This window comes from Furipterus horrens, unplaced genomic scaffold (genome assembly GCF_987537825.1).
Source record: "Furipterus horrens unplaced genomic scaffold, mFurHor1.1.pri manual_scaffold_3, whole genome shotgun sequence".
NCBI lineage: Eukaryota > Metazoa > Chordata > Mammalia > Chiroptera > Furipteridae > Furipterus > Furipterus horrens.
The window spans coordinates 79,498,226-79,523,020 of NW_028327173.1; the positions used below are offsets into that span (position 1 = coordinate 79,498,226).

General features: G+C 36.9%; 1 protein-coding gene across 2 annotated transcripts in view; it reads right to left on the reverse strand.

Annotated features, from left to right (window-relative positions):
* Positions 1 to 22,051: 22,051 nt before the first annotated feature.
* The window catches only part of CAP2 (cyclase associated actin cytoskeleton regulatory protein 2), a 147,075-nt gene continuing 144,331 nt past the window's right edge, over positions 22,052 to 24,795 (reverse strand). For both annotated transcript variants that reach the window (XM_090269785.1, XM_090269784.1), the window contains exon 13: positions 22,052 to 23,456. In XM_090269785.1, coding sequence (XP_090125911.1) covers positions 23,373 to 23,456 — 84 coding nt within the window. In that variant the 3' untranslated portion in view covers positions 22,052 to 23,372. The remainder of the gene's footprint in view (positions 23,457 to 24,795) is intronic.

A 24,795-nucleotide genomic window follows, 5' to 3' on the forward strand; every position in this document is an offset into this window, starting at 1 on the left:
TACCTGGGAACTCCTGGGCCAGCACTCCCAGTGGACAGCTACAGACCATGTCAGAACACTACCACCCTGCCCCTGCACAGCTGATCTTCCACAGAGGGTGGAGGTTGGTGGTCAATGGTCACAGCCAATCCTTGCAGCTGACTGGCCTGGGTAAAGCACTCCCATTGATCTGCCAGCGACAACCAAGGCTCATCTAGGGGAGGAGGGTGTACTCAGGCCACACGAAGGGCACACATGAAGTACCCAGCATGGGTGATAGGGGAAGCTGTGCCACTGCATCCTACAGGACACCTACTACATTAGGCCACACCAAGACAGAGTCAAAGCAGCTCTACCTAATACATACAAACAAACACAGGGAGGTTGCCAAAATGTGGAGACAAAGAGACATGGCCAAAATGAAAGAACAGAGTAAAACCCCAGAAAAAGAACTAAACAAAACGGAGATAGCCAACATTTCAGATGCAAAGTTCAAAACATTGGTTATAAGGATGTTCAAAGAAATTAGTGAGGACCTCTACACATAAAAAATATCTAGTCAGAAATGAAGAATATACTAATTGAAATAAAGAACAGTTTACAGGGAAACAACAGTAGACTGGATGAAGCTGAGAATGAAGTCAATGACTTGGAACATAAGAAAGCAAAAAACAACCAATCAGAATAACAAGAAGACAAAAGAATCCAAAAAAATGAGGATAGTGTAAGCAGACTCTGGGACAACTTCAGGAAGTCCAACATTCGCATCACAGGGGTGATAGAAGGAGAAGAGAAAGACCAAGAAATTGGAAGTCTATTTGAAAAAATAATGAAAGAAAACTTTACTAATTTGGTGAAGGAAATAGACATGCAAGTCCAGGAAGCATAGAGAGTCCCAAACAAGATGGATGCAAAGAGGCCCACTCCAAAACACATCATAATTAAAACGCCAAAGATTAAAGATAGAGAATCTTAAACACAACAATAGAAAAGAAGGTGGTTACCTATAGGGGCGTTCCCATAAGACTGTTAGCTGGTTTCTCCAAAGAAATTTTGCAGGCTAGAAGGGATTGGCAAAAAATATTCAAAGGCATGAAAAGCAGGGACCTACAACCAAGATCGCTCTACCCAGTAAAGATATCGTTTACAATTGAAAGGCAGATAAAAATCTTTCCAGACCATTATTATATGAAATATTAAAGAACTTACTTAAGAAAAAGAAGATCAAAACCATGAACAATAAAATGGTAAAATTACGAATACAAATTGATCAACAATTGAGTCTAAAGAACAAACTAAACAAACAAGAAGAACAGAGACAGAATCATGGATAGAGAGAGCATTTTGAGGGTTGTCAGATGGGTGTGTGTGGAGGGGTGAGGGGATTATGAATTACAAGTAGGTAGTTACTGAATAGCCATGGGGATGTAAGGTAGAGTATAGAAAATGGAGTAACCAAGAGGCTTATACGCATGACCCATGAATATGAACAATGGCGTCGGGATTGCCTGAGGGAGTGCGGGGTGCAGGGTGGAGGGGGGCAAAGGGGGAAAAATCAGGACAACTGTAATAGCTTAATTAATAAAATATAAATTAAAAAATAGAAATATCCTACCTACAATGGAATGACACATCCTGGAAACCAAATTTGCAAAAGTAAAAATATATGTTGAAGATAGTGGAAAATATATATTACAGAGGGGGAAATTATCAACAAACCTAGAATTTATAAGTAAATGGATCATCACTCAAGAATGAGGATGTGATGTAATGCACTACTTTGAATCCAAACAACATTAGTATTCAACCCTAACAATGTCCCATCACACTCAGCTAAGGATTAAAGTCTCAGGAATGTAGAGAGTATTCATGAGTCAAAATATGAATGAATTCTGGAAATATGGTGGTACATAAGTTTTGGATATCTATGAATCCCCACATAAATACAGTATATAGTGAAGCCAAAAATGCATGGGACAACATTTGCAACAAAACTGCTATAGATGACAGATAACTCCACAAACCCCAAATGCAAGAAGGTGGGGTCAAAACACAAATGCAAAACTTTCACAGTGTCAATACTGAAAAAGGCACTTAAAAACTGTAAACATATTAAGAAAATGATATACGACATGAAGGAGAAAAAACAGAATAAGAAAAATTCAGAATGAAGTAACAGAACTTGGCAAAGAAATAGAAATAAAAGAAAAATTTATTTCAGAAAAGAATACTAAACTAGGAGGAACATAGGAGTAAGCAAACACAATAGTGCCCAAAGAACACTAGAATTTGAAAATGGGATTTTCTTAAGTCAAAAATAAAGACAAAGACATAGAAATGATTTCAGATAAATGATAAATATTGGAAATAGACAAAAAAGATCCAAAATATGGATAAAGTGTCTCTGATAAAGAACACCAATCTAGCTAGCAGAACAAATACAATACATTATAATTCAAGAGAACTTTTCCTGAAATGTACATATTATATATGTGTGTGTGTGTGTGTGTGTGTGCGTATATAAAATATTTACATATATTCCATAATTCTTGAGCAGAAAATGGAAATAAGGGTGATGGAAAATAAAGTTAAAAAAATACCAGGAAAAGAAGAAGAAAAAAACCCAAGGGAACAAAATGGGGGCTGGGAGTGGGGAAGGTGGGGTAGGGTATTATCATTTTTTTTACTGTATTTTTTAAGAAATCTATATGTCTACATAGCCCAGAGGAGAGTGTGTTATACATAACAGTTGTAGGCAGGTTAACATAAGATGCCTCTGTGTGTGTGTGTGTATTTATATATTATATATAAAATATATGTTATAATATTTTTTTGCTGTGATGGCAACAAAAAAGGAAGGAAGGAAGAAAAAAAGAGAAAGGTGGGGCTGACTTCAGATGTGGCTGTACAGAGGGGGTGCAAATAAAGTCCTCAGGATCTGGATTCTGTCTCAGCAACACAAGATTTTTTTCGTTTTGTTTTATCTCAGTAGAATTGAATCTTGAATGGTGACTAAAAGGGATTGGATATCCATCAGTCTAAAAAGACCATCCCATGAGCTTCTGTTACAGGATCCTTGGGTTGTACCTGGCTCCTAAGGACTTTAAGGTCCAGTTGTTCACCTTTCTTTTTTCCTTTTGATTTTGTGAGTGACACATTCTTTTTTTTTTATTATTATGTTTATTGATTTTAGAGAGAGAGCAATGGAGAGAGAGAGGGAGAGAAAGAGTAACATCAATATGAGAGAGAAATAATGGATCTGTTGCCTCCCATATTCACCCTGACTGGGTATCAAACCCACAAACCAGGTATGTGCCACAACCAGTAATTGAACCCCCAACCTTTTGATGTATAGGACGACGCTCCAACCAACTGAGCCACACTGGCCAGGGTCAGCTTATTCTTATAATAAGTCTTTTTTTTTTTTTTTAAATTAGCCAGAGTCTGATTCTTTAGATTTTAACCGAAGAATCATATCTATAACAGAATAATAATCACAAAATTCTGTACCAGTTGAACCATACAAAATAGAATGATTAATTTTTTGCTTTTCAACATTTCTTTGGAGAACTAGGCCTCCCTCCATTCTTAACCTATGTGGTTCAGTTAAGATTAACTTCACCTCTCTATCCCTAAAAGTAGACATATGAGAATTTTCTATCTCCCAGCTACAGTCCAGGGATAGGAAAGTGGTTGGAATTGGGCTACACTGAACCACAGAATGTTGTCATCTGGAAAAAGATACTCTTGGTCCACTAGCCTGCTAGCTACATGCAAGGATGGTAGGAACCTGTAGCTGCTTGTGGCCATTTTTTATGCCACATGAATTAACCTTGCCTAAAAGTGAAACCAATGTAGAGGAAAGTGAAACTGTGAGGCAGAGAAACAGAGAACGTACTCTTGTGACATGTTTCTATTCTGGATCCAGCTATGTCTGAAACCATCTTCTGGAATTTTAGAGTCACTCAAGCTAATAAATTCCTCTTTCCTTTGTTTCTGTTACTCACAACCAAAGAATTCTAATACAGACTGGGGTTTCAAAGTTCTTCACATTCCTTCTTTTTCCTTGTCTGCGAACCAAATAGCTTCCAGCTCCTGCAGCATTTTTTCATGAGGAGAAAGGTTGACATCACTATTTATAGCTTTTTACAGGTTGACATCACTATGTCAACTATTTTACAACTATTTACTTTCAACAAACTTCCTTAGACCTGGGTCACAAAATATTTAAATGGTACCATCTTGGTGTTGCTCTTGAAAGCATTTCTCTTCATTGATTACAAACCAGTGCTCAGGTCAGAGGCCAGTGATGTTCACTCTCTTCCATTGTTGGGAAGCTATTTGCCACCAGGCATTCTTCTCATTACCCCATAGTCTGGCTGTAATTACTTCAAGAGTAAGTACTACGTACCAGGGGCTGCACACTACAACCTCTGAGGAGCCTTTAAAAACCACCATGTCTGGTCCTTACCCCTAAAGATTCTTAATGTACCTGTTTTCGGTTAGGTTCAAGCCATCCATATTTTCTGAAAACTCCCCAAGCAATTCTACCATGCACCAGAGTTGAAAGAGCTGCTTGCACACATTGAATCTTTACATAGACCTAGCTGGTTCTAACCAAAAATTGTTGGTAACTGTTTTCTAGTTCCTCAAGTGAGTATGTAGACTTTCTTCACCTACTGTAGTCATTTTAAGTGCTGGACACTATTCCGGATACTAGGAGTACAAAGGTGAATTAAACCAAGTCTTTTGTAGTTGAGAGACTACAGAATAGATGGGAGAGATTGGTAGGTAAATACGTACGCAGCAAAGTGTCAGCCAAAGGAGGTTTTTGTGAGTTCTCTCTGCAAGGAGACAGAGCTGTAAATAGGGAAGGGCTTTATATAGGAGCTGCATTGAGTCTTAAAAGTATTTATTATAAGGACATAGTAAGGAAGGTTATTATGAGGAGAGGGTGAAATATGAGCCAAGTTCATGGAAATAGCTCAGCTGATATTTATAGTCTGGGGTGGACGAGTAGAGATAAATTTAGAAAAGTAGGGAGAGGCCAGATTATGAAGGACTTTTGTCTCATAAGAGTTTGGGCTGTATCCAGTGGACAACAGAAGCTATCGAGGAGCTGTAATCAGAAAGATAAACCTGGTCAGATTGTTTTTGTCTTATTTTTTTTAAAGAAACGTCTCTCTGTTAACCATGTAGAAAATGGTTTGAAATGCTGCAAATTTGGAGACAAGGACTCCAGTTGGGAGATTATAATCTAGTTAAGATGAAGAGACCCTAAATCAAGCCAATAGCAATGGGATATAAAGAAGAGGAGGCATTTGAGTGAAATTAATGCATAGTTTGCATTAATTTACTATTAACTAATTAACTAATTAACTATGCAAACTATTTGCATAGTTTGGTGACTGAATGGATTTGAAGAGGGAGGGAAGGAGAGAGAGAGAGAGAGAGAGAGAGAGAGAGTAAGAGAGAGAGAGAGAGAAGCATCACACTATCTCTGGCTTGGATGCCTGAGTGAATGGACTGTGGTGCCATTCATAGAAATTAAGAAGACAAAAGGAAGCATGAGGTGGTAGGAGGAGAAGCAATAAAGTGCCTGTGAGGTGCCCAACTGATGCTGGCTGTTGACTATATTGTACCATAAAGATACAGATTGAGGAGTCAAAAGCATACAGGCGGTCCTTGACTTGACAAGTAGTTGGAAAACTATGTGAAATGAGAAGAAAAGAAAGCCAAGAACAGAGGCCAAGGGAATATAGAAGAAGAAAGACGAGGAGGAGGAAGAAGAGGAAAAGGAAGAAGAAGAAAAGAAGACTGAGAAAGGATGTTGATGTGGGAGGGAAAGTAGGATGAGTAGGAGGAGAGACTTTCCCTAAAGGGAAAACCATAAAGTGTCAAAACTATAAAGAAATCAAGAACTGTGGTGGATATTTTTCTTTTGGGGGTATCTTACCATTTTTTTCTTTTGTGGTAATAACACCCCAAGTTCCTCTTATTGACTAACCCATCTTTCAATATGTGCAGTTGGAGAAGGACTGTCAGGGCCTTCTTCTCTGCCACTCCAAGCCACGAGGTGGGCATGTGACTCAATTGAACATGCTCACTTGGAACTTGGAAAGTTGATCCATGTAAGTGATCCAGGGATAGTATAAATATAATGCCAGCAGAGATCCCTGGTAAGAATGTTGATAATTTCTTTCTGTCTACACTTTTTTCTTTAATATCAGAGGGTGTGATATCCTTCCAATAAATTCCTCTTAAGTATAAGTTAGCAAGTCCTGGTTTATGATCCTTCTAACTATAGAACCTTACCTGGATTCAGCCATTAGGAGGTCACTGATGGGTTTGCCTGAGTAGTTTCATGGGGTGAAGGGTGAAAGTCTGATTGAAGAGGGAATGAAGGGTGAGGAAGTAGGGATAATAATTGCATTCTACAGTAGTCCCTCTCTATTTTGCGGTTCACTTATCACGGCCTCACTGTATCGCAGAATTTTTAAAAATATATTTAATTATTTATCGCAGATTTTTTGCTATATCACAGGATTTTGCAGTGCTGTATACGTATGTTGTTAAAGTTATGTAGGTTTAAGGGTGTAGAATAAATGTAAGGTTCCTACTTCGCGAGGGGGTCTAGAACATAACACCAGCGATAAATGAAGGAATACTGTAATCATCAAGATGTTAGGGAAGTAGCTAATTATTCTGAACCATGTTTGAATCCATGTTTTGCTAGTACAATTAAAAAGAGAGTTCCTGAAAATTGGGGAGCTATGAATCTCGTATTTTAGTATTAATTTCTCTAATTTTTAGCCAGATTTAGTTTATCAACATATTCCAACTATTCTTACTAATAACATATGACAAGCGCAACACACATAATGGCAAGTTGCTCTTTAAAGGGTCTATTTTAGAATAAAGATGTCTGATTTAATACATTGATAGAAAACAATGTGAAAAAAGTAAAACCACAATGAATGTCTTCTTCTGAGACTTTGTCCAATGAACCAAATAAAAGATTAAAAGTAATTTGAGACTTCTGGCTAAGATGGAGGCCTAGACAGACATGCTGCATCTCCCTCGACAACTGAAAAGAAATACAACTACCTCAAAACTAGAGACAACCAGAAGTTCCAGAAAACCAAGCTGCATGGAAGTCCAACAAACAAATATATAAAGAAGAAATACTCATCCAGACAGGAGGACGAGTGGAGCCAGAGCCAAGAGGAGGTGGTGTGGTGGTAGCAGCAGTGGTGACAGCGGCAGGCTGGTGGAAAGCACAGTTACATGTTTTAAAAAGTTGGGAGGGACACCTGGGGAGCACTCCCAGCACTAGACCAGACCACTCAGCCCACGGTCCCAGCTCCAGGGAAAATAAAGCCTCATTGCTTCTGACTGTGCAAACCAGTGGGGGTTGGAGTGGAGGCAGAAACTGCCAGTCTGTCAGTAGAGTCTGCTTGTTTAAAGGGCCCCATGATCCTAGAACATCTGTAGACCCACCCACTCTGGGAACAACAGCCAGGGCAGCAACTAGAGAGGTGCCGGTCACATATGGAAGTGGGATAAGTGCCTGAAAAGGGGCGAGTGCTGAGCAAGCAGCATTGTTCCCTCTCAGACCCCTCCCCCACACACAGCGCCACAATGTCGTGAAATGGTTTGCCCTGTAATGACGAATACCTAAGGCTCCGCACATTACAACATAACAGGATCAACAGCTCTACCTAAGACACAAAAGTAAACAAACACAGGAGCCTGTGAAGATGAGGAGACAGAAATGTATGGCCCAAAAGGGAGAACAGATCAAGGTTCCAGTGGGAGAACTAAGCGATGAGGAAATAGCAAACCTCACAGACGAGGAGAGAGCCAACCTAATAGATATGGAGTCCAAAACACTCGTAATAAAGATGCTCACAGGCTTGACAGATATGCTTGAGTACAGCAAACACCCAAGGGAAGACGTCAAGGCTATGCTACATGAAACGAAGGAAAATCCACACAAAACCAATGGTGAAGGGAAGGAAACTGGGGTTCAAATCAATGATTTGGAGCATAAGGAAGAAAAGAACAGTCAACCAGTAGAGAATGAGGAAACAAGAATTGAAAAAAATGAGGAGAGGCTTAGGAACCTCTGGGATAACTTTAAACAAGCCAACATCCGAACCACAGGTGTGCCAGAAGGAGAAGAGCAAGAGCAAGAAATCGAAAGCTTATGTGAGAAAATAATGAAGGAAAACTCCCCAAATTTGGTGCAGGAAATAGACATACAAGTCCAGGAAGCACAGAGAGTCCCAAACAATCTAGACCCACAAAGGACCACACCAAGACACATCATAATTAAAATGCCAAAGTTTAAAGATAAAGAGAGAATCTTAAAAGTAGCAAGAGAAAAGCAGAGAGTTACCTACAAAGGAGTGTCTATAAGAGTATCAGCTGACTTCTCAAAAGAAACTTTGCAGGCAAGATGGGGCTGGCTAGAAGTATTCAGTGTGATGAAAAAAAAGCAAGGATTTACAACCAAGATTACTCTATCCAGCAAAGCTATCATTTAGAATGGAAGGGCAGATAAAGTGCTTCCAAGACAAGGTAAAGCTAAAGGAGTTCATCATCACCAAGCCATTATTATATGAAATGTTAAAGGAACTTAAGAAAAAGAAGACCAAAATTATGAATATTAAAATGATAACAAACTCACACCTCTCAACAACTGAATCTAAAAAATAAAAACAAAATCCAACTAAGCAAATCAGAATAGGAACAGGATCTTAGGTATGGGGATCATTTGGAATGTTATCAGCTGGGAGGGGGAATGGGAAGAAATGGGGAAATGGTGCAGGGAGTAAGAAGCATAATTGTATGGTACAAAATAGACAGGGGGAAATTAAGAATAATATAGGAAAGGGTGAAGCCAAAGGACTTACATGCACAACCCATGGGCATGAACTAAGGGGGTTACTGGACAGAGGGGAGCAAAGGGAAAAAAATTGGGACTACTGTAACAACATAACCAATAAAATTACTTTTAAAAAAAGTAATATAATGTCAGTACTTTTATTTTTTTATTTTAAAAAATATTTTAAAATATATTTTATTGATTGTGCTATTAACAGTTGTCCTAAATTTTCCCCTTTGTCCCCCTCCACCTGGTACCCATATTCCCTTCAGCAATCCTCTCCCTCAGTTCACGTCCATGGGTCATACATATAGGTTCTTTGGCTACTCTACTTCCTATACTGTTCTTAATATCCTCCTGTTTTGTACCTACCAATTTGTACTTCTTAATCCCTGCATCTTTTCCCCCATTCTCTTCCTTCCCTCCTCCCAGCCGATAACCCTCCAAATGATCTCCATACTAGGGTTCTGTTTCTGTTCTGCTTGTTTAGTTAGTTTGTTTTTTACATTCAGTTATTGATAGTTGTGAATTTGTTGCCATTTTAATGTTCATAGCTTTGATCTTTTTTTTCTTATATAGTTCCCTTTAACATTTTGTATAACAATGACTTGGTGATGATGAACTCCTTTAGCTTTATCTTGTCTGGGAAGCAATTTATCTGCTCTTTAATTCTAAATGATAGCTTTGCTGAATAGAATAATCTAGGTTGTAGGTTCTTGCTTTTCATCACACTGAATACTTCTTGCCAGTCCCTTCTTGCCTGCAAAGGTTCTTCTGAGAAATCAGCTGACAGTCTTATAGAAACCCCTTTCTAGGAAATGCTCTTTTTTTCTCTTGTTGCTTTTAAGAGTCTCTCTTTATCTTGAACTTTTGTCATTTTAATTTGATGTGCCTTGGTGTGGTCCTCTTTGCATCTAGCTTATTCGGGACTCTCTGTGCTTCCTGGACTTACATGTCTATTTCCTTCCCCAAATTAGGTACATTTTCTTTCATTATTTTTTTCAAATATGTTTTCAATTTCTTGCTCTTCCTCTTCTCCTTCTTGCGCCCCTATGATTCAGATGTTGGTATGTTTGGAGATGTCCCCGAGGCTCCTTATTCTATTCTCATTTTTTGAATTCTTTTTTTCTTCTTGCTGTTCTGATTGAATGCTTTTTTCTCCCTTATGTTCCAAATTGTTGATTTGAATCTCGACTTCATCCCTTCCACTGTTGGCTCCCTGTGGATTTTTCTCTATTTCACTTAATGCAACCTTTATTTCTGTCTCGGTCTTTTTTATGCTGTTGCAGCAACAACTTCTTTGAGCATCCTGATAACCTGTGTTTTGAACTCTGCATATGATAGGTTGCTTATCTCCATTTCATTTAGTTCTTTTCCCAGAATTTTATCCTGTTCTTTTATTTGGGCCATGTTTCTTTGTCTTCTCAATTTGGCAGCCTCCCTGTATTTGTTTCTGCATATTAAGTAGAGCTGCTTTCATTCCCTGTTTTAGTAGTGTGGCCTGTTATAGAAAAGGCACCCATCTGGATGAATGTAGCTTCTTTAAATTCTTGGTTGTTGGACTTCCATACATCTAGATTTTCTGGTGAATGTTGGTGATGTTTGTTTTGTAATTTAGTTGTAAGTTTTGCTGTAGTTGTGTGTGGAGGCCAAGTGTGTTTACCTATGCCTCTTTCTTGACCAGAAGTCTCATAAATTGCCCATGGAGAGCTGGGTGGTCCAGGTCACGGTCCCTTGCATGCACCTGATTTCAGTGCTTTTAGAAATACTCTTATAATAAGGTATATTTCTTTCTTTAGCCAAATGTGGAGTAAATTGCTCTATGATGCTTTTCTGCCCTCCAGTGGTTATTGAAAATCATTAAGAAATCTATCTTCTATTTTTAAATATTTTATATTATAAGAATATATTCTCTCTGTAACAGAATTTTTTATTTTTGGAGTCCAAAGTGACTTATAAATGTATCAGCATTTACAAGAGGCACATGTCATTCTTAAAAATGGTCAGAATGCATAAAACAACAGCAAACCTCATTATATAAAGTCAACTGACTTGAGGCAACCAGTAGGTGGAGGAATTTCCAAAGCTAAGAATTCCATCACACTATCCAAACCCAGCTTCAGAACCTGGGAACCATAAATACTTTTGATGCAGTCTTCTTCATCTTATACTAACAGAAGCTAAAGACTGTTGACTAGCCCCAAGTTATACATACATATACATATATTGTCCATGAAATTGTGGTACCAAGAAAGACTAGGTTAAGATTAGATCTTACTTGTGAAATATGAGATTTGGGGGGAAGTGAAAGCTTTTTAGGTATCAATAGCATGAGATTAAAAGCTGAAATAAATAGGGTGTATAAAGAAAGTGATTATGACATGGGAAGAAAGAGGCCAAAAATAGGAGCCCTGGTCAAATGTTAGCATTATGATGTGCTTAAAGGTCAAAGGAGGGAGCATGAGCTTGGCTTTGACCCAGTGAGCAATAAAAAGCTATTATGAAAAACAAAAGGACAAATATTTATAAAATATAAATTATTGGTACAAATGAATGTGAAAAACACTGACTTGCCTCTGTCCATTGCTCCTTTATTTATTACCACTAGAAGCAACCAATCCTGAGGGAGAAGCCACAAAGCCTCTTAAACACCCAGGTCAGTTTAGCCTTTAAACGCCTAACTCAAATTCTTTCCTTAGAATCTCATCTTTGGCTACGGCACCACTCCTCCCAAACATCTTCCTGAACTCTCTGCAGGACAGAGTCAATTAGCCTAAATGCTATTCTCTCCCTCCCTATGATTATTTACTTTATTTGCATGATTTCCCCCCACTGTATTATCATTATCATAAAGTGGGACTGCACTATCAGGCCAAAGAGGCGCTGTAAACATTCAGGACATTAACTGAAACTTTGACTCAACTTCATTAAATTTCATTCTATTCTCAGCCTCCCTTTCTCCTGTGGTCAAAAGAATGAAAAATTCCACAGTTCTCCTGATTTCTTCTCCATTTTCTCTCTTGTCATCGGGTTTTGTTGACATGTACTCTCTATTCTAAATTTAATGGCTCAGTGTGTCCTTACTAACCAACCACGAAAACTTACCTTCTTTCTGTATAATAGGTTCCTCTGCATGCTTCATCAATTTTATGCACAATTTTATAGGCCATGTCATGTTTTTGCCAGCAAACTGGAAAACTTACTGATGGTACCCAGTGTTGATGAGGTATGGAGAAACAGGTTCACTCTTACAGTTTGTGGGAGTGTAAGTTTATACAACTTTTTGAAGGCTGATTTGATAGCATCCACCAACATTAAAAATATTTGAGCCTTGTGACTAATTAATCCCCATTTTAGCAATCTGCCTTTCAGAAATATGAGCAGTAGGGTATGAAGAAGCAAGTGCAGCATATTCTTTGCAGGACTCTTTGTAAATGTAAAACAGTAAGAATAAATGAGGTAGCCATGAAAAATTAAAAGATTAGAAAGCAGGTTGATAGTATAAATTGTCAATAAACCCAATAATTACTTCTTTGAAGAAAAAAACAATACAGTATATAAAATTTTGGCAACGTTAATTAAGAAAAAAGGAGGAATCACAGATATGGGACATTAAGAATGAGAAAAAAACATACAATTTGAAATACTAAAATGATTTAAAAATAAAACAATATATTTAACTTCATTCCAACAAATTAAAAAAGTCAAGAGGAAACGGATTATTTCCTAGAAAAATATATATTGCCAAAATTGACTCAAGAAGAAAACAAAAACATGAAGATTTTTAAAACCACTGAAGAAATTTAAAAATCAAATGACTACCCATCAAGTGGTTGCTCTGTTAGTTATTTTTAATTCTCATTTTTTTATTTTATTGCCTTGAGCTCAGGAACAATGTCTATATTTTTTGCCTTTTGGAATTTGACATATTAATATCAAACTATTATATGACTAGTTTTTAAATGTGTTCCCTAAGATATTGGAAAAAGTCAGTACAATTGGCACTTTCCAGCTAATCTGCAAAAAATGCAGAAAATTCTTTATTTGCCTACTTCTCACTTATTTTTAGTTACAAGAGTAAAATATGATTATTATAATAAGTTGAAACCACCAAGGAATATCTTTACACCCCAAATAATTACCATCCACGTTAGTATAGCTCTTTCTGCATTCTGCTCTACTTTTTCAAACATAAAAAAATGCATTTTAATTTTTATAATTCTTTAATATTTGCTTTATTAATGTATTTCTCTAATATTCCTTTGATATGTTTTGTTTTCATAACTTTTTGGCTAGAATGCTTATTATTCTACCAATTTTTTAAAAGAATGTTTCTTTTTTTTAGAAGATTTTATTTATTTATTTGTAGAGAGAAGGGAAGAAAGAGAGAAAGGGAGGAAGAAAGAGAGGGAGAGATCAATGTGTGGTTGCCTCTCGTGGACACCCAACTGGGGACCTGGCTCGCAACCCAGCCATGTGCCCTGACTGGGAATCGAACTGGAGACCCCTTGGTTCAGAAGCCAGCGCTCAGTCCACTGAGCCACACCATCCAGGGCTCTATCATCTTTTATATGCAGTGCTTCCATTGTTGCTAATTTGTTATTGCAGTGTTGCTTTTTCTTTGCTTGAAGAATTATTTAGAAGAGTAATTAAACTTTTTAAGTGATTGGATTACTTTGCTAAATCTTTTTTTCCCCTGCTTTAGCTTTACTGCCTTACACTCAAAAACTGACCTATGGAATATTTACTTTTCAAATTCTCAGGTATTTATTTTACCCTAACATAGGATGAAAGCCATAAGACACTGGAAAAACCAGTATATTCTCAATTTTCAGAGTTCTAATAATTTTTCAAGTTAATCTTATTAATGATACAATTTAGATTTTTTTATCCGTTCATTTACTTTGCCTACTCAATCTGTCCAAGGCAGAAATATGTATTAGAGTATATTCTATTTTTAAAAAAACTCATCCTTTGGTATTTTAAAGTCTTGCCTAATGTATTTTCATGACAAACAATTCAACACTGTGGCAGTCAGAATTTTAAGATGGTCTCCAAAAGTTCTGCCCCACTGATGTACATGTTGTTGAGTGTGAGATCTGTGCCTGTGGTGGGATATTACCCCATGATTAGATTACATTATAATTAAGGTCAATACTCAATCATTTTTAGCTTAATTAAAAGGTAGATTATCCTACGTGGATCTGACCAAAGCAGGTAAGTGCTTTAAAGGAGAATTTAAAGATCAGATATAGGAGAAGTCAGAGAGATTGGAAGTGAGAGAGATCCTCATGCTGGCCTTGCAGAAGGAAATAGCCCTGTTGCAATCTGTCTATGGAAGGACCCATGAGGCATGGACTTCAGGGCAGCTTCTGGAGCTAAGAACAATTCCCAGCCAATATCCAGCAATAAAACAGAGACCTCACTCTTACCATTTCAAGGAACTGAATTCTGCTAATAATCAGAATGAGTTTGGAAGAAAACCCCAAGCCTTAGATGAACTCTAGTTGAGACTGGAGCTTCACGGCATCTAGATTTAATTTCAGTCTTGTGAGGTTCTGACCAGAGCACTCAATACATCATGCCGAGACTTCTGACTATGGAAACTAGGGGATGATAAATGGGCATTGTTTTAAACTGCTAAGTTTGTAGTGTGTTATGCAGCAATAGAACTTATACAAACACATAATGACTTCTGAGAGTTATATTTTCAGTGTGAACTGTGTCCATTATTATAAAATAAAATAATTTCCTATTTAATATATTTACTCTGAATTTTATAGTATTATATATTATTATTGTTGTTGTGACTCCTGCTTTCTTGTTTTTGCATTTATTTAATATCCCTTTTTCCCATCCTTGTAGTTCTAATCATTTATGATGCTTTGTTTAGATGGGGCTTTAATAAACAATGTACAGTACTTTCTCCTTAATCATGGGGGATACATTTCAAGATCCCCTGTGAAGGCCTGAAACCACAGACACTACCGAATCCTATATATACTATGTTTTTTTTCTTGTAATACATACTTATGATAAAGTTTAATTTATGAACTAGGCACAGTAAGAGATTAACAATAATAACTAATAGTAAAAAGAACAATTATAACAATATACTGTAACAAAAGTTATGTGAATGTGGTCTTTCTCTCTCTCCTTCTCTCTCTCTCTCTCTCAAAATATCCTGTTGTAGTGTGTGTACATTGTGGACAAAGAGATGATTCACATCCCGAGCAGGGTAGGATAGTGAGAGACCGTGAGATTTCATCATACTACTCAGAATGACACGCAATTTAAAACTTATGAGTTGTACTCCTGGCCAAGATGGAGGCATAGGTAGACATGCTTCGCTTACTTCCACAACCATAAGAAGGAATACAACTACCTCAAAATTAAAAACAACCAAAACTACCAGAAAATTAAACTGCATGGAAGTCCAACAAATGAAGATATAAGAAGTGATACTCATCCAGACAGGTAGGAGGGTGAAGCCAGGGTGGTGAAGACACAGTGCGGTGGTCGTGGCGGTAGTGGTGGTGGTCATGGCGGCAGTGGCAAGGCAGTGGCTGGTGGAAAGCAGTCACACATTATAAAAATTGGGAGGAACATCTGGGGAGTGATCCCAACCCTAGACCAGACCATGCAGATCATGGTTCCAGCACCGGGGAAAATAAAGCCTCATTGCTTCTGACTGTGCAAACCAGTGGGGGTTGGGGTGGTGGAAGAAGCTGCCAGTCTCTCAGCAGAGTCCACTTGTTTAAAGGGGCCCCATAGTCCTAGAACGTCCGCAGACCCACCCACTCTGGGAACAACAGCCAGGGCAGCAGCTAGAGGGGCGCCAGTCCCATACAGAAGTGGGAGAAGTGCCTGGAAAAGGAGTGAGTTCTGGGCAAGCGGCATTGTTCCCTCTCAGACCCCTCCCCCACACACAGCGCCACAACATGTGAAATGGGTTGCCCTATACTGATGAATAGCTGAGGCGCTGCCCCTTACAACGTAACAAGTGCAACAGTTCTACCTAAAACACAGAGGCAAACACAGGAGGCTGCCAAGTTGAGAAGACAAAGAAGTATGGGCCAAAAGAGGGACCAGATCAAAGTTCCAGTGGGAGAGTTAAGCGACAAGGAGATAGCCAACCTAACAGCTGCAGAGTTCAAAACACTGGTGGTAATGCTCACACACTTGACAGACATGCTTGAGTATGGCAAATGCATAAGGGAAGAAGTGAAGGCTATGCTAAGTGAAATGAAGGGATATCCACATGAAACCAATGGTGAAGGGAAGGAAGCTGAGGTTCAAATCAATGACTTGGAACATAAGGAAGAAATAAACAGTCAACCAATACAGAATGAAGAAACAAGAATTGAAAAAAAAGAGGAGAGGCTGAAGAACCTCTGGGACAACTTTAAATGTAGCAACGTCCTAATCATAGGGGTGCCAGAAGAAGAGCAAGAAATTGAAAACTTATGTGAAAAAATAACGAAGGAAAATTTCCCAAATTTGACAAAGGAAATAGACATACAAGTCCGGGAAGCACAGAGTTCCAAACAAGCTAGACCCAAAGAGGACCACACCAAGACACACTATAATCAAAATGCCAAAGGTTAAATATAAAGATAGAATCTTAAAAGCAGCAGGAGAAAAGAAGAGAGTTACCTAGAAAGGGGTTCCTATAGAACTATCAGCTGATTTCTCAAAAGAACCTTTGTAGGCAAGAAGGGACTGGCAAGAAGTATTCAGTGTGATGAAAAGCAAGGACCTACAACCAAGACTACTCTTTACAGAAACGCTATCATTTAGAATGGAAGGGCAGATAAAGTGCTTCCCAGACAAGATAAAGCTAAAGGAGTTCATGATCACCAAGCCATTATTATAATAAATGCCAAAGGGACTTATTTAAGAAAAAGAAGATCAAAACTATAATCATTAAAATGACAACAAACTCACAACTATCAACAACTGAATCTAAAAAGTAAAAATAAAAACAAACTAAACAAATAACCAGAATAGGAACAGAATCATAGGTATGGGGATCATTTGGAGGGTTACCAGCTAGGAGGGGGAAAAATAGGGAAATAGTGCAGGGATTAAGAAGCATAATTGGTAGGTACAAAATAGACAGAGGGGGTGTTAAGAATGGAGCCAAAGAACTTACATGCTTGACCCATGGACATGAACTAAGGAGGGAGGGATTGCTGGAGGGAAGAGGGTACTCGGCAGAGGGGAGCAAAGGTAAAAAATTGGGATGACTGTAACAGCATAATAAATAAAATGTACATAAAAATGATTTTTAAAAAAGAAAAATACTTATGAGTTGTTTATTTCTGTAATTTTCCATTTAATAATTTTCAACCACAGTTGACTGTGGGTAACTGAAACACAAGAGCAAAACTGAGGGTTAGGGAGGACTACTGTATATACTTGTTGAATTAAGTTTCTGTATTCTCATGGTAAAATTGGTTATATATTGGTTTTTGTAATATCTTTGGTCTTATTTTTCATTTTGCCCTATTTTTCTATCTCATTCTTCTTTTTATTTTCTGTACTTTTTTTATTTTCTCTTTTCCAGTCTTTTAGGAAGTATACATTTATTTTAAATAATTATTGATAAATTTAAAAGAAAATTTAAGGTTCTCTAAAGAATTTTTCAATTTATATTTTTCCTGAAGTCAGGGACTATGACTCTTGTATCCTTAGTGCCAATCATATAGAACTGTTTTAAAAATGTTTAATTTGCTCAGTTGATATCATTAGGTTTTAAGCAATTATACTGGTAAATAGCTCATCACTTTTTTGTTCCCTTTGGGTTATTTTTTTTTATGTTTATTATAAAACATTTTCTTCATGTGTACTCTTTTGAAACAGAAACCTGTAATCTAAAGCAATTAATTGATTAAATAAATTGATGAACTAAAAGGTAATTATCTTCTTTTGAACTTGGTTTTAAAAATTATTGTGGCCAAAAAAACTTATGAGAATTTTAATAATTACATGCTCTAATGCTTATTCTGACAAATTCAAGCAGTAAAGAGTAAGGGGGAAAGCTTTTTCTCTCTAACCTCATACTCCAAAAATAGGCATTGTTGCCATTTTAGAGTGTATCTTTGCATATTTTTTCTGTTATAATGATTATAGCAATAATAATAACTAATATTTATTTAACCTTTCTATGTGCTATATGTATTGATTGAATTCTCAAAACAGCCCAGTAAGTACTATTAGTACCATCTCTATATTAGAGAAGAGATGAACAAACTGAAGTGCAGAGAAATTAAGTGATTTTCCCCCCAAATTATGCAGCCAGTAAGTGATAAAACTATGATTCATTCTCTTAACCACTGTACTAAACTGTCTTTCATTAAATATGTTTATATAACTTTAAATACAAACAAAATACAGTTCTTTTAAAATTGACTTACATTTTAATAAAAATGTTTTTACAACCTGTTTTTCTGATACATTCTCATTTTCCTTAATGAATTTGTACATCTTTCCAAAGTTGCTGAAGATATTTCTGGTGAGTGGACCAGTAAATCACACAGTTCCTTAGGTGGCATATTAGTTTCAGTAAGCGAAACTTCTCTGATAAATAAATCCCAATATGTAAAAGTATAAACATAATATAGGTTTATTTCTCATGTAACTACCTAGGGCAGGGTCAGGTCAGGGAGTGGCTATCTTCCCTATTGTGACCCAGGGACCCAGGCTAACTTGTTATTCTTGCATAACCAGAGCATATTGTCATCTGTATGATTGAGGCTGGTTGTCATATCCAAGATCTGGCTGGTGGAAAGGAAAGGGAACATGGAGAAAATATACTCTCTTAGACTGAATTCTGAAGTAGGGTTTACATTACTTAATACTCATACTCCTTCAAGAAAAATCTAGTCACATGGCCATTGGACTACAAGGGAGGCTGGGAAATGTAGTCTACTAAGGAAAGAAAACAGATCTTGGTGGACAGCTAGTGACTCTGGCACAGGCAGTTTTATCATATATTTGTTAATCATATTTGAAAAAAGTTTTTTTTAACACATTGATCACATTTTTAAAGAATGACATGTTTTTAAAGGTATCACAGGTATTCGTCAAAAGGACAGACCTCTGGTAAGGGGCAGATCCAGAATGAAAAATACATCTTCTGACTCTCAAGCCAAAGCTCTTTCTAATTAATACAAGCCCTACTTTACTTTTTTTGAAAAGTTAATGAGATATGAAGTTAAGCCCTGAGGTGTTAAACAGAGACATGTCTGAAAACTATAGCATATGGAATTAATTTGAGAAATAGTTATATGGCCTGCTGGTAGAGCAGCCTGCAGAATGTTATCCATATTGCTGGTGTAATTATTTTAGATGCTAACAAATGATAGAACATTTTGATAACTCTGTAGAGTGCCAGATTTTAGTTGTGATAGGACATCACTCCCTGAATTCCACAGCCACTGATAGGCTTACATTAAAATATTCCTTCTTTATTCCTTAGATACTTGCATATCAGTGATGGCTGAGCATATAGGAAAAGTGCTGACCATTTACATAGTGAATTTGGACAGGTGATTTGGATAACTTAGATTTTCAAATGCTATTTACTTTTCAATAAGCATATACCATTAATTTATTTTTGCTTAAATTAGTCAGATAAATATCAAAATCTCTGTTTCAATTTGCGATTGTAACCAGAACTAAAGAAATGAGATTCATAATGGCAGAGGAAATTTTTTGTTATTTCTGCCAACTTTTCTCTATCTCAGGATATCGAAAATGCATATAACTTACAACTCCTTTAGATACCATATTTCCATAAATCTACATCCTTTTTCTGAAGATACATATCGTAAGTGGCTCTTATGAAATATTTCTCTGGACCACTATGCATCTTTTAGTAATCCTACAGGACAATGTTTTTAAGTATCCATGAAGGAACGTAGGTTTTTATTATCCTTGATTGCAGAAGGCAATCACTTGCCTGGAGCTGAAAGTCTGCATCAGTCTAACTCTTGTATTTTCTCTATAGCTTTTAAATTGAAGAAGAATGCCCAAAGCAGGGATGGTTGTAACATCAGCTACATGTGTCATTAGCTCTGCCCTTCTAAGGATGTGCCATTGGTTATGTGTGGGTATGATTATGCCCAAAGGGACAAGGAGCAGGAAAAAACAGTCTTCTCAAACAAATTTCACTCCTTCCAAAGAAATCTACAGAATTGTTATGTTCCCCATTATAAGTTTATTAGGTGGCATATTAGTTTCAACTTATGAGTTGAAGAAATGAGGCCACAGAGTTATTAAAAATAAAAATATTTTAGTGCATACTTTCTGATGAGTTTCTAAGATTAATAATTGATATAATGGGAAATTAACTGAATTTTAATGAAAAAACCTTTTTGATATTGGTAAATAGGATTTAAAAATTAAAATTATTTTTAATAAGTGTGGTCAATGATACATTTCTTTCATCTGGATTTTCATGTCAGTACCAAGTATTATTTGATTATGATGGTGCTAAAACGCAAGGTATTGAAATAAAGTGGACTTAAAACTCAAGTATTCAAAGATGTAGTTTTAGACAAAAATTATCTTTCAATATGAAATGATACATTGTACAGGAGGGAAAGCTGAAAAAAATTCTCTACTGATAGGCAAATGTTACCCTTTGTTAGTTGCTTTACCTCTAACTGGTAGCCTGTCTAATGTTTAGTTTCAAATCTCAAATGTCTAATGTCACCAGAACTCAGCTTTTTCATCTTTAAAATGAAGGGATTCCTTAGATAAACTCATCTAGATTCTAAGAAGTTGTGTACAGTAGACATTTTCAATGAATGAAAGAGTGAATGACTTAACTATATGTATTTCCTACCAGATCTAGAAAGAATTTCCACAGATAAGGAGAAATAGTTAGTACCAACTACTCACTTTAAGACGTCTTGCTGTGAAAGGAAGACTCAATAAGAAATAAATTATCTGCCCTGGCTGGTGTGGCTCAGTGGATTGAGTATATACTGGCCTGTGAGGCAAAGGGTTGCCAGTTCGATTCCCAGTCAGGGCACATGCCTGGGTTGTGGGCAAGGTCCCCAGTTGGGGGCTCATAAGAGTCAACCAGACATTGATGTTTCTTTCTGTTTCTTTCTACCTCCCTTCCCCTCTTCCTAAAAATAAGATTAAAAAAAAAAAAAAGAAAGAAATTATATAATGGAGTCAGCGTTCTCAAGGGATTTTCAAGACAATCAAGGCTTTTTGGAATTAAAAACAATGTTGGTCCTATAAAATGATACTTTGTAATATGTCAAGGTAAAGAGATACAAGAAGCACTTGCACACAATTTCTTTTTACCATTTTTGTTTTGATTTTTTGTGAATTTGCATGACATGCAACTCTCCTAAGATTTCTTACCCTTTGACAATATTTATTCGGTGATAACACTGTTAACACTGGACTTCAACAATGTGCAAGAAAAAAAAAAAACACATATTGGAAATGCAGCATTGTTTCTGGTAATTGTTTTCCTAAACATTATCAGATTGTCTTCCTTTTCCAACAAATTCAACCTATTCAGAAAACCAGTAGGTGACTTAGGGCACCAGGGCTGGTAAAATAATTGTTTGAACCTCAAGTTCAGATTTTCAATATCTGTGGTGAAGCATTTTGAAAGGCTGATGCTAAGTCCTTGCAAGGCCAGTTAACAGAGTCCACGAATTTTGAGTGGACTTATTTTTCAATATAAAATTATTACTATATTATGGGTATGCAGCATGTCTTTTTTAGAGTTTTCCTTCCCAGTAAATTTTTCCTTCAGAAGTTTATTTATAAATGCATTATAAAAGTTATTTATATTATACATTAAAAATATATAGTATATGTAATGCTATTATTATGCTTATAAGCTAAATTTATTTTCTGGGATGTTTATATTAACTGAGATCAATAAGGGAGATTTTCTCAATGAATAGACCTTGAATTATAGAACAGCTCTAGAATTTTCTGGCTGACTTTTCCAACTACAAATGGCTTTATGTGATATCTGTCTTGGAGAAGCCATTCTTTAGGGAAGCTGATGGCATGCTGGATACGTTACCTAATTCAACCAGAGGACTCAGCTGTCTTTCCTGAATCTGACAGATGAGCAAGAGGCAAATCAAAGCAGAAAAAAAAAAAAAAGAACTTTAACACCCAGAATTCATCACAGCATTTAAACAATCAGAATTTTACTTTATTTTAGAATGAGTTTACAGTTGAAAAGAAAGGTATTTACTAAAGCCACACATTATTTTATGGACAAAACTTTTATTGCAAAACCTTGGTACATGATGAGCATTTAGTAATTTTAATTCTATATGGCTATAGAAGATACTTAAAAAAACAGAAATGGTATATTCCAAAGGCTGTAATAGGCACAATATATATGCTTGTATTGGGTCTGCAAGCATTATACATAATTCATTACACGTGATCCAAGAAGTTGCAGATTTTCAGCACTATGTACTAAAAGATACAAAGGAGTATCATATTATGTTGAAAAAAGCATGTACTATCAATACTACAATATAAGAGCAGCAGGCCAAACCAACAAACAATTCCTTGGGTTTTGTAAGAAGTAATACCTTTATGGCTTTTTCATGTTCATTTTTGAGACTGGTTAGGAAGTCTGGCAAGTGGAAAAGAAGAAAGTAGTCTGTAAGAAAACAGTAAAGACATCACTTACAAGGCATCTGATATTTAACAGGTTCATAATTGCTAAACATAAACTGAGCTTGATCTGAGAGCAAAATTGTGAGGTATTATATCTGCTTCCTCCAACCAATTTTTTTTGGCATAAAAATCTTTATGCAGAAAAATAAGTTTTCCAGGTGACAAGTCGGAAAAATATTTATGATAAATCATTAGCATTTACTTGTGGTTTTTAGTAACTGTAAATAAAGAGTATAGGTCTTCCAAGGACCAAGAAACTGGATATGGTCTTTAGCATGTAATTTTGTTTTGTCAAAACATGGGTTGAAATGTGTATTCATGCTGACAGTGTATCTATGCTGATAAAGGTGAACATGTTGTAAAAATAAGAAAAAAAAGCAGATTTTTTCACAGCATACTACCACTACAGCATATTGAAATTGTGTAAAAGGTAAAAATGTACATCTTGGATTCTCAAAGGTTTTATTTTCCAACTAGCAATTAGACATAAGTGCAAAAGTGAATCATGCAATATTTTTACCTATAAGCTACTGTGTTAATGATATGAGGGAAACAGAATTCTTTTTTCCCTTTAAATGCATAATGCTCACAAGTTATCATGTAGAGCTCAAATCACACACAAAGGCAAATCATGAAGAAATGTTAAATATTCAAAATGCCCATGAAGGCATGCCAGAAATTATGCTGTTTCTATAATACGTAATTGTTGGAGGCCACAGCTAAAGCAGTAGGAGCTACTGCAACTTCTAGGTCTGTAACGCTGCTTTTTATTTTTTTTAAATTGGGAGGTTCAGATCAGGGGGTCTGGTCTTTCTGGAGGTTAGCCCATAATTTCTGCAGGTTCAGTGACCAACTTGGATCCATCCCATGTTGTCTTGAACTGTTCAGGAATAGGAAATTCTCTCTGGAAAAAGGCAAGAGGAACAGAGTTATTTAAACCAAGGCCTCCTTTACTGTCACATGATAGACAAGGACGTTTTATGGAACTCAAACCTTTATCAGAGAGACTTGCACATGTCAGTTCTGTGACTGTCAGCCTCATCATTAAAGCTAGGACTTATTAAGAACCAGACAATTTTTTAAAGCACTGGATATATGTGAACTCAGTTAATCTACATCCCTACAAGCTAGATATCATTGAGATGCCGTCTACAGCCTGAGAGGTTAAGCCTCTGACCCAGATGATATCACTAGTAAGCAGAGCAGCCAGAGTTCAAACCCAGACAGCCTCTCATACCCATGACTCTCTCCCAAAACTCAAACATGTACAGGAATCAACCGGGAATCTTGTTGAAACTTGGCTTCAGTAGATCTAGGGAAGAGAATGACAATCTGCATTTCCAACAAGTTCCCAGGGGATGCTAAGGCTGCTGATCCCCAGTCACATTAAGCTTTATCTGGTGCTATTTGTCTTCTCTTTGACAAAATATAAAAATGTGCTTCAGGTTACATATAAATTTCTCACCCTTCACCCTGCCACCCCACTCTTCTTATTGGGAAATAGATGCACACATACCCGCCCTCCCACCCCCAAATGCAGATTAGCCTAAATAAAAGTAGTTTGAAATCTCTCCTTTCCCCATGAGGTTCTCCAGTCATTTCAGAAGAGGATCAAAAAAGAAGGCATGGAGCAGTCCCCCACTGGCCCCGGCTCCGGTGGCTTCCCTGGACTTACGTACCACAATGTTCTAAGCTGATGCCTGTGCTCACCACTGGTGAGGTGTGATGTTTTGTGGGATATGCACATGAGTACATATCTTTCTAGGTGTAGGATCCAACTATTTCTTCTGGGAGAAGCCACTTATTTATTTATTTTAAAGGAATAGCCCTTTCTATCATGAGTGATGAATTTTCCCTGAATGAAATCTGCAATGCAGAGTCTTACAATGAAGGAAAGAAGCCACAATCTTAATAACCTTGTGTGTGTGTGTGTAGCTAATATCCCTTCTGGGGCTCTTCTTAATGAGTAAACAAGGCCAGGTAGAGAATACTCTGGAGTGAAGGCACCAGAGTGTAGAGAAGATAGTAACTTCTCTACAGCTGTTTGAAATTTTGGGGGTGTGGGGCATAAAGTGATAGTAATATGGAGACACATCTTCTCTGGGGGACTGATTTCTTTTGGGATGAATCATCCCTACCCTCCATTCCCAGATTACAATGTCTACAGCAGGACTTCCATATTGCTCTCTATTACCTTTCACTGGAAAAAGCACAAAGAGGGCCTAGGACAGATGGCACAAGAT